At 50.9% G+C, this 9,197-nt stretch overlaps 5 protein-coding genes across 5 annotated transcripts in view; 3 read left to right on the top strand and 2 right to left on the bottom strand.

Annotated features, from left to right (window-relative positions):
* The window catches only part of LAESUDRAFT_723261 (uncharacterized protein), a gene marked incomplete at its 5' end in the record, with an annotated part of 1,264 nt that extends 469 nt beyond the window's left edge, over nucleotides 1-795 (top strand). The window contains 3 exons of the mRNA XM_040908383.1: nucleotides 30-135; nucleotides 198-538; nucleotides 591-795. Of these exons, the coding sequence (XP_040766697.1) occupies nucleotides 30-135; nucleotides 198-538; nucleotides 591-785 (642 nt within the window). The remainder of the gene's footprint in view (nucleotides 1-29; nucleotides 136-197; nucleotides 539-590) is intronic.
* Nucleotides 796-2,592: 1,797 nt separating this feature from the next.
* On the top strand, nucleotides 2,593-2,935 carry LAESUDRAFT_723258 (uncharacterized protein; the record flags this gene model as incomplete). Its single annotated transcript, XM_040908382.1, has 2 exons — nucleotides 2,593-2,802; nucleotides 2,860-2,935. A coding segment is annotated over exon 1 (179 nt), but the record flags the coding sequence as incomplete, so codon positions are not given.
* A 1,056-nt stretch (nucleotides 2,936-3,991) lies between these two features.
* LAESUDRAFT_748577 (uncharacterized protein) lies at nucleotides 3,992-4,814 on the bottom strand (the record flags this gene model as incomplete). Its single annotated transcript, XM_040911524.1, has 6 exons — nucleotides 3,992-4,106; nucleotides 4,168-4,270; nucleotides 4,326-4,442; nucleotides 4,463-4,600; nucleotides 4,623-4,667; nucleotides 4,747-4,814. 5 exons carry the CDS (start codon nucleotides 4,812-4,814, stop codon nucleotides 4,201-4,203), a joined length of 438 nt encoding a protein of 145 aa, XP_040766695.1. The 3' UTR covers nucleotides 3,992-4,106; nucleotides 4,168-4,200.
* Nucleotides 4,815-5,027: 213 nt separating this feature from the next.
* On the top strand, nucleotides 5,028-5,217 carry LAESUDRAFT_723257 (uncharacterized protein). Its single transcript, XM_040908381.1, has one exon. The coding sequence runs from the start codon at nucleotides 5,055-5,057 to the stop codon at nucleotides 5,208-5,210; it is 156 nt and encodes a 51-aa protein (XP_040766694.1). The 5' UTR covers nucleotides 5,028-5,054; the 3' UTR covers nucleotides 5,211-5,217.
* A 649-nt stretch (nucleotides 5,218-5,866) lies between these two features.
* LAESUDRAFT_723255 (uncharacterized protein) lies at nucleotides 5,867-6,645 on the bottom strand. Its single transcript, XM_040908380.1, has 3 exons — nucleotides 6,336-6,645; nucleotides 6,153-6,245; nucleotides 5,867-6,068 (listed from the first exon to the last, which is right to left on the bottom strand). Exons 1-3 carry the CDS (start codon nucleotides 6,549-6,551, stop codon nucleotides 5,919-5,921), a joined length of 459 nt encoding a protein of 152 aa, XP_040766693.1. The 5' UTR covers nucleotides 6,552-6,645; the 3' UTR covers nucleotides 5,867-5,918.
* Nucleotides 6,646-9,197: the final 2,552 nt, after the last annotated feature.

The raw sequence follows: 9,197 nt of genomic DNA, 5'->3' as shown, positions 1-9,197 counted from the left end.
TAAATCTATCCGACGATCTGATTGAGCAGGACAAGGGTGACGACTCGAGCGCTGCAGGCCACCTTCTCCTCCGCCAGGAGCGACAGGTGCTCTATTACCTGCGCCTCATTGAGCATGAGATGCCCAAGCTCGTTAGTGAGAGAGTAGCAGCCAAACGTGCGCAAAGTCAGTTTCCTGACATTGACGACGCGTTCTAGCGTACCGCAAACCGTTCCTGCCACCCAGTCCGTCTATGCCATTGGTGGTCCGTTCAATGTCGTACGGAGGGGAGAAACATCCAGCAGAATTGAAACGGACGATTGTCGTACCAGTTTCCCGTCTCCCTCTGAACGGAAGTGCGGCTATCCATAAGTTCAAGCTACTGGCTGGTCCTCGCTGGACACCCGAGCCGCCACATGATTCCGGGATCGGAAAGCAAGAGGATGAGGATGGTGAAGAGCACGGCTACTTCAAGATTTCGTGTGAAGACTTCCCCAAGCCCGCGATGAACTTGAAGTGGGCTAGCGACGCGTTGGATAGGCTGCTGGCTGAAGCAAACGCAAGCTGCTTCACTTCGTGCTCGGATTGCCTCTTGACCGTCGCCTTTGCAGAACCTCGAGGACACATTCGAAGATGTTCCTATTGATACTCGACACGTAGAGGCTAAGGTGCGGAAGGCGAAGAAGGGAGATCACGTCTATGGACGTGGTGGCCGCCGCCCGACGATCAAAGATTTCCCGAAGGAATGGCTGCCCAGCCCGCCACCACAGGCTGCGCCTACCACTACCTCATCTACGCCGCAATAGATGATTGCTCACGTTCTTGATGAGCACATTACCCAAAAGCGGATTTAACCGCTATTTATGCAGAGTGCGGAAACGTACTAGTATTCAACGACCACCAGATGCATGGGCACTGTCCCGATCTCCGATGCCGCATAGAATATCCCTTACCACTTCTGTAGCAACCAGATGACTGTAAGAGCCGTCCTTCGAGCAGGTTTCCAGCATTGAACTCCACCCCGATAGCTGCCTTCGGCCTTTTGATGCAGACATTGGAGCCAATGCGATGTCAGAGCCTCTCAGCAGTCCACTAGAACAATGCAAAACGATTTCTTCGCGAACTGAATCAGATTTCGCTAACATGCACAGCCTGTCTGTGGAAATAATACAAATAGTCGAGTTCTATAGAACGGGCTGTACGGTATCGTGTCTGCGCTCGTGACACTAGTTAAAATTTTCTAGCCCAGTCGTTCAACGATGGTCTCGACACGCTCTAAGAATTGCGCGAGCTTGTTTGCCATTGGTAGTCATTGTGGGCGTGACGCGATGGGCGGTGGCGGCAACGTTCCGCGCCTTGAGGTCGTGGTCGTGGCTTGCGCTTGTGTTCGGCCTTACTGCGTGTGATAACAATCTCCCGATAGTCTGAGATAATCAGCCGGTAAGGCGATCATTGTTTAGCGGAAGCGGGTCTGGAATGATATATAAGAGATCACCTAGCTCGTGTTCGCGCCAACACGTCTTTCTTCCGTTCCACCACTAGCCTTTCGCCCACTCGTCTAGTGCATTCGCCTCTCATACATCCACTACACGACATGCCTGCCTTAAGAAACTGTAGTCGAACTGTCATGGACCGTACCCTCGCGTCTTCCTCGAGAATATCTGATAGCAGGTTCTCTGGCCGTTCAACGTACACTGCTTCCACGGGCGGAGCATCAGGCCCAGGATACGGCCCGGGACGGGGACGATCTGCTTTGCGTGTTTCTCGGAAGGAGGACGACCATCAAGCGGGATGGAAGAAGTTCGCGGAAGAGTGCGGTGCTGAAAAGGTGCCCGATACATTCTATCGCAACAAACCAGAGACTCCGCAGCCCGCCAAACGCCCACCGTTGGCCGATATCAAGATAGATACAGATGAGCACAGAACTCCTCGACAGGGCATTATCGGGGCCTACGCCGGCGGCCCTGCGCTTGCTGTACGAGGGGATGAGCGTGATGAAGCGGCAGACTTGGAGGTTATGCAGCAGGATCAGATGACCTATCAGCCGCGAGCTGGCATGCGTGACAGTCAGAGCAGCGCAGAAGTCGGACCATACGCGCGGGTGGGTCGTCGTTCGCCCTTCCAGGACGGTGCGATACGGGGTCGCACTATCTATAGCAGCCGCCTTGAGCCACCTTTCACCTACAATGCCGCTGCCCAGACGCAACGAGGCTACTATTACGCCTCTCGCAATGCTGTCGAAGAGACTTCGACCCATTCTGCGACTCACCCCGTCGACAACGCAATCGCCTTCCCGACCACATATGGACCCGGCCTAGCTGGCAATCCATCATATGAGCAGCCCGACAATGACTTGGTCCCCATGCAACATGGGATTACTACACACCATGCGGACGACACATCGTACAAGACGCCGGAAGCTGAAGGGATGGGTTCGGCGGCGCTGGGTGTATCCATGGCGCCACAGGAGGAAAGAACCCTCCCCGATGCCTACCGACATTCGGAGAAAGCACATTCATCTGAAGACACCATAAATACACCTACCGCGATGGACCGCATCTCGGAGTCGTTGTTCAATGACCCTTATCTCAATGAGGACCACCACATCTGTTGGTTGGACGAGTGGATTTGCACCGAAATCATGCGGAAGCTGACCCCCCCACCGACGGGCTTCGACCGATTGGAAGACGAGGCGGCAAGCACGAGAGACTACGAAGATGAAGAAGAGGATGCGAGCGGCGATGATAATGAAATGCTATACGTGATTGAGGAAGGAGACGGAGTAGATTTCGCGAACGACGGAGACGAAGACGAAGTTGAATAGTAGGTCTTTCCATCACAACTGCTGTTGGCGTTGGTGCTGATCCCTTTCGCGCATAGGATGGATTGGATTCGCTAGCATCACACGAGATCGTGGGAAGCGTAGTAGCGTATAGTTTTCCTTCTTGCGAATTATAGGAACTTAACTTGTCACCATCACAAATCTGAGTTGACTTATTTTGTCTATGCCTGGGGAGAAACCATAAAATAATGCACAGAGTATATGGCTCTGCTGCAAATATACCACCATATGCTTCAGTGTGAGGGCCAATGAGCTAATTTGTGTTTGGATACTCTATGCTGGCATAGTCTTTGTGCAGTGTTTAAGATTATGTACTCTCAAAATAAATAAAATATGTAATACTGATTTGCCATAATGGTATGTCAAGTCCCAAATTTGGAATATGCAATGCCAATTGTGATGGAGATGAATCCTTTTCACAAAGGTAAAATACCAGTTCCCATTTGTGTTGCATATTACATGGTGGAAAATGGCTCCATGTCTCCAGTGAAACGCATCTTTGTCTTTGCTTGCACTGTGCACAGCCATAGCCTTGAAAGAAGCCCGCGAGCAGGTTACTCGCATACCACTTGCTCTATGGCATGCATTGTCTGCATAGCTTCATCTTGCTCAGCAGTCTCCTCAGCTGAACAGCATATAATACCACCTGGCAAACCGAGTGACGTCAAGTCGAATGCTTGAACACTTTGTGGGTGCCGATCAAAGGTACCTATTTTGATATTGAAACTTGATGTTGCGGTGAGTCCCCGTCCACTGCATGAAACCCCAGATCACGAAAAGTGGGAATATGGTAGCAATAAGGGCATTTCACGTGAGTTACAAATAAAACACACGCAAATTTCACACAAAGTGCAATTTGATGTGAATGATACAAAGTCGAACTGACTACAAGCACGTTACATCGTCATTTCGCGTATGTTTTGCAACGCGCGAAATCTACGGAGATCCCGAGACTATTTTTCTGACAGCCCTGCATATGCTCAATATATAATTACCATATTTTCATATATACCAGTTCCCCTGCTGGTGGCCACAAATCATTCAAATCACTTGCAGTTGCCATGTATGATGGCATGCATGATGAACATATTATACATATTACATTGGTATACAATGACCCATCAGACATTTAGTAAGGACAGCACGAAAGTTTATCTTCAGGTGTAATGGTGACAGAGACGATGGAATTCGAGGATGCGGCCAAATAATGTAATCCTGATCACACCGTCCTCCGCTTCATGCCGACTCTACATTGCGCTGGCGTGGGGAGGAAACCTTCCCATGTCTCGAATGAATCGCAAGACATGCCGTCAGAGATCAGTGTGGATAGATTAATCGGCACATACCTTCTTTTCGGGTTCCTCCAGCATGAAGTGGTGTCAGCGCAGGATGGACGAGATGATGACGAGCAGCAGCTCTGGGCTTGTCAGGTTACGGCTGACATACGTCCTGTGTAAACAAAGTTTCAGACTCAAGTCGTCGCGCATAATCGGAATACACCTACCGCAGCCCAAGGGAGAACGGGTTGAAAGCCTTCTGCATCTCATTCTTGTCATGCCCTCCCCGCCTCTCCGGCCTGAATACCTTCCTGAATACCTCCACACCTCTTTGTCCCTGTGAACTGTGTACGTCAGCACAGACAAGATGGTGCCCGTGGGGAAGAACTGCCCACAGACGGTGATGCTGCCCTCAGGCACTACGTGCAGGAGGTCGATCCCAGAGGTCGAATGCATGCGCAGTGGCTCGTTAATGATGACGTCGACCAAACGTGCCATCCCACTGATTAGAATTTAGCACACACCTGCGGTCCTTCACCCGTGTGACCTCGCTGATTCCATGAGTGTATCTGTGTATGCACGCGATGTCATTGACAGTGCACGTCACGGAGGAAGGATCGCGGACATTACTGATGAAGAGCCACGCACGTAAGGGTTGCAGTGGTTGATGATCTGCCAGTTGACCCCTGGGAACGGCGCACATCATGTCCAGTCATGATCAGACTTCCGGGTTCTGACAGAAATCCGGCTTGCCGTATATAAAGTCATCGGGCACCCTCTCCCGACGGTGAGTCCTTCTCTTCACATGTTGTTCGTGTTGGTTTCCGCCTGAGGCACTACCTTTCGCTCTCCCTCGTACCGTGTAACGTTCCGCTTATGACTGTCACTCACCACGAAAGTGACGAGGAGACCCCCTTGCTGCCGGAGGAGGAGCGGAAGCCCGTCAAAACACCTACATGAATAACAAGTCTCTAACTTCCTGGGACGGCACTGGAGGAGTGGGAGAGAAAGATGGAAGTGGCAAGCTACGAGGGAAAGAAACAAAGGCTCAATATGCGCATGGACTGATTGTAGTCAGTGAAGGGGAATATATGCGCAGCCAGAGTCCCTGAGATCCTGCACCATAATGATTTCGTGCATGTGTTATCTGGAAACCTTTCCGTAATGATATCCTCGACCTTTCGGATACTTAACGCACCTCGGGAACCACACGTGTGTAACCCGGCTACAATGGATGCGAAATATGCAGATTAGAAGGAAATGCACAAAAGCCTGACATATACGCGACTTCCGCTCATAATATGTGCGAAATAAGCAAAATGCCATCATATTACACGATGCACAATCTAGGATTTCACGCAGTGGTCTCTTGGCACCGCTGAGGCGCTCATTCACAAAGCGGAACTGATGTAAGTGCAAACCGATGATATAACTGACGTTTAATTTCATGCCCGGCTCCACAAAAGCATATCGCACCGCGCCAGTGGTAGTCCTCAGAGTCCAATCGCGGACAGTAGCGAGTTTCAACGCCGCACTTGCTGTAAGCATACCAACGACACTAGAGCAAACGACAGGCCATTCGCACTTTACGTTCAAGTAATAATGCAAATATATACCATCACAGAAACTTTGGAAGAATCACACAAATAACCTTGGATGGTGTGGGTATGAGTACAGTAAGACACAACTTTGTGTTTCAGTTCCATTCTTCACTAATTTTGCGCTCTCTTCTTCGTCCTTGCAATGGGCTGATTGGAGCAGACCTCCCCGCCATATCAATAGATGCCAGACAGGGCCGCACAGATGAGCGCGCAGGAGCATCATAGCCAACCGCCTTCCGACAGGAGCCGTCTCACCTCAGCGTTATCCGGCTTGACGTCACCGTTCAGGGGAGCGAAGTATCTTCGAGAGCTGCGGCCGAATGCAACGGGAAAGAACACGCCCTCCTTCTGTACACGCTCGCGAGCAAGCTGCGATGGCAATGGAGTGTTGAAATTGAGCAGACGTTTCAGATAGGCGGTAATGCTGCGTTAGCACAGTTGGGAAGTACTGACCTGACGTATCGATGCTCGGCGCGTACTCGAGCCCGAGATGATGCCTTGTATCCACTCTCCATCATCTGTTCGCACCCACACCGGGTCACCATTCTGAGCAAGTTCCGAGGTGCATGCGCGCGTCAGTAAACGTGCCAAGCGGTGGCGTCTAGCAGTGTGTAGGCGCGAGCGGTGGCGACGCACCTGGAATGTGTACGATATCGGCTCGTCGAGGTCAAGGGGCTGGTAATCGCTCGCGCGCGACGATGCGCTGTCGTAATCGTCGCTGGATATGCTGATCTCGGATGGGTCAGAGCTGCTACGGTCGCTGGATGTGGTATCGCTGTCCGAACGTTGTGGTGGATTAGCACGCTGCGTGCGGCGGGCATTCCTCTTTGATGATGGTGGTGCACAAGGCATATTAGATACGTTGCATGCAGTCATGCGAGAGTATGTGTAGCGTCCGAGACGATGGGATGCAAGAACGCAGCGGGATATAGCAAGCAGGGGAGTTGGTGCGGCTGTCCAGTGCAGGCTGGGTGTCTTTATGTGACGAGACGAACAGGTGGCCCCGAGCCACACGTGCGTGCCGATGCCAATCGGCGAAATTGTGTGACCTGGCCGAGGAGACAAAGAGCGAGGCAGGGCCACGCCGGCCGCTGGCCTAGAAACTTCTTTGCCCATCTATGGTAACTCCCTGGACATATGTGGCAATGGTGTTCAGTCTCAGTGGCGTATCGGGGCCATTGAACGCGTATTGAGGCTTATAATGGCTGTGGCTCAGAGCCACTTACAGGCTATACTCGTATACGGACCCAGATGTGGCACTGCTGGACCCTTCTCAGTTGCTCGCACAATGAACCTGTCAAACGACACAATGGTTGGCAAGTTCGGAGCATGCATGAGAAGGCAACCACGGAGCTTGAGGATGGCTCGTCCTACGTAGATGACTTGGCGCTCAATTCGGGTCATAACGTTCCTATATCTGGTCGTCTTGTAAGGATCCTCGCAGCATGCTTTGACGAGCATTATCTGTATATATGCCGCTATATTCGCAGAAACACCCAGGACGCGATGCTGTACATGGGACTTTGGCAGGCCAGGAACACCCAATGAATGGTTTGCTGTAAAAAGAAACGACGATCGACGAGGTTCCAGTACTCGTCAGAGCTCCGGCTGTGCAAGTTGTACAGCCTTTTTGTCTTCACCGCCTCAAGCTTCCGAAAGACAAACACAGATATCTTTCGAAGCGCAAGTATCCAAGTGGTTGGACAAGCTACCCAGTAGTATCGGGGCGAGTTTGATCTCCTCACTACCAACTTGCCAAACGATCAGACCAGGATGCCAGTGTTCCCGAGTCCTGACTGCTTCGGGATGACAATGAGCCTCCAAACAACCTTCCGACGCGCTGCGTTGTCATACAGCTAGCTTTATTGTCCACATTTGTGCCCACCATCAGCGATGAATACTGCTGTACTCGGGATATGAGCGAGGCACTTAAACGCGGTCACGTGGTCGTGATGTCACTGAATCCCCTCCTCGCAACCGCTAGAGCGGAACAAGCATCCCTAGGTCAGAAATAAATGCCCATAGACAATGTTGTAACTGAAGCTTGTCAATAACAGGAAGAGCTGCATGTACTCAAGACAGTAGGATCAGTAGATTACCCGCTCTTTAACTGGGGCTGGACACTGGAATGTACAAGCGTGGCTTGCTCCACGTTACCTTGTGCCGCATGTACAGTTTTCAGAGCGGACAATTCCAGGAGAGATTATGCGGCTAAATCTTGCGGCAGTTAGGATGACGAAACATGTGTGATGCTCGACGACATTCAACTTCCCTACATTACCTTCCCAATATTTGTGCCTGAATGCAAGTATGACACGCATGACTCGCGGTGCCAGCTGTTGAAATTGTGAATTTCAAACTGAAGAAGCATTCCTTTGGAGCATTGTGGTTGTGGTCGATCGATAGTCAGGCGGTATCCCCAGAGAGTTTGAGTGCATTTCTACCAATGTCATGGTGGCCACAACGGACTCGGCGTCACAGGGACGTCTGGAGAGACAGACCACTACGTAAAATGTTTTGAGCGCGCACACCGTCTGTTTTCTTAACGTATATATATCACACATGTAAGCAGCTCAGCGTGTTCCCGGAGGTAGGAGATTACGAACGGGACGTCGTCCCGCGGAGTTCGGAGCTAAGGTGAACCGCCGTGAGATGGACCGAAAACATGGCGAAGGCAATCATTGCGGCCTTCGACCGCCCGACTCCAACGAAGCAGGAAAGACGATTGAATAGAAAGACCTTCCATGTATCCATACGATGCGCATAGCCCCATTTGCGTAGGAGTATATCCTGCCGCAACCGCCTGATAGCCTGTCCATGATCCTGTGCGTGATTGATCACTAGCAGAGGAACCGTATAGAACGGAATAAACAACTCAACTGTCCTGGCCAAATCAAAACGTGGAATACTCCGACCATCAATATCCTCATCAGCCAGTGAGATAAGTTTGCGATTCAATTGCAAGCACTGCATGCGTCCATCAGCGATCACCTTCCATCTTCAATTTCCCATCTCGCGTAATCTCCAGCGGTGCGCCGAAGAGACGCGAGTCCCTGCGGCATTTATCATCCACCGATTGCCCCCACGAGCTTCCCCATCATGTGAGGCGCTGTCATTGAAGTTCATCAATATCCAGATATTTTCGATAGATGGCAGTCCATTCCTGTTCCGTGCTGATGAGGAAGGGAAGATTGATTGAGGATGACATATATATCTGGATAGATGGAAATTTGAGCTATGACAAAGCGGACAAACGCACCATTTGAGTGCGCTATGCCGTGATTGAAATATCAATCATTCTCGGGGTTGATTGCCATGAATACTGGACCTTTGGGAGTTGTAGCTGTAAACTTGTCGAGTACGCCACACGCATTATAAGCCTATTAAACGCTGCACAGTTAATGCGGCGGAAAGGTAGAATGGCAGGCGGCGATTCACCCACATATTGGAGTACTAAGGACACATCGTTATCGCGATTCAATAAATCAACTTCATGAT

Source organism: Laetiporus sulphureus (assembly GCF_001632365.1).
Source record: "Laetiporus sulphureus 93-53 unplaced genomic scaffold LAESUscaffold_9, whole genome shotgun sequence".
Classification (NCBI taxonomy): Eukaryota; Fungi; Basidiomycota; class Agaricomycetes; order Polyporales; family Laetiporaceae; genus Laetiporus; species Laetiporus sulphureus.
Note: the sequence above shows the minus strand (reverse complement) of the source record. Positions and strands in the feature narration are given on the sequence as shown.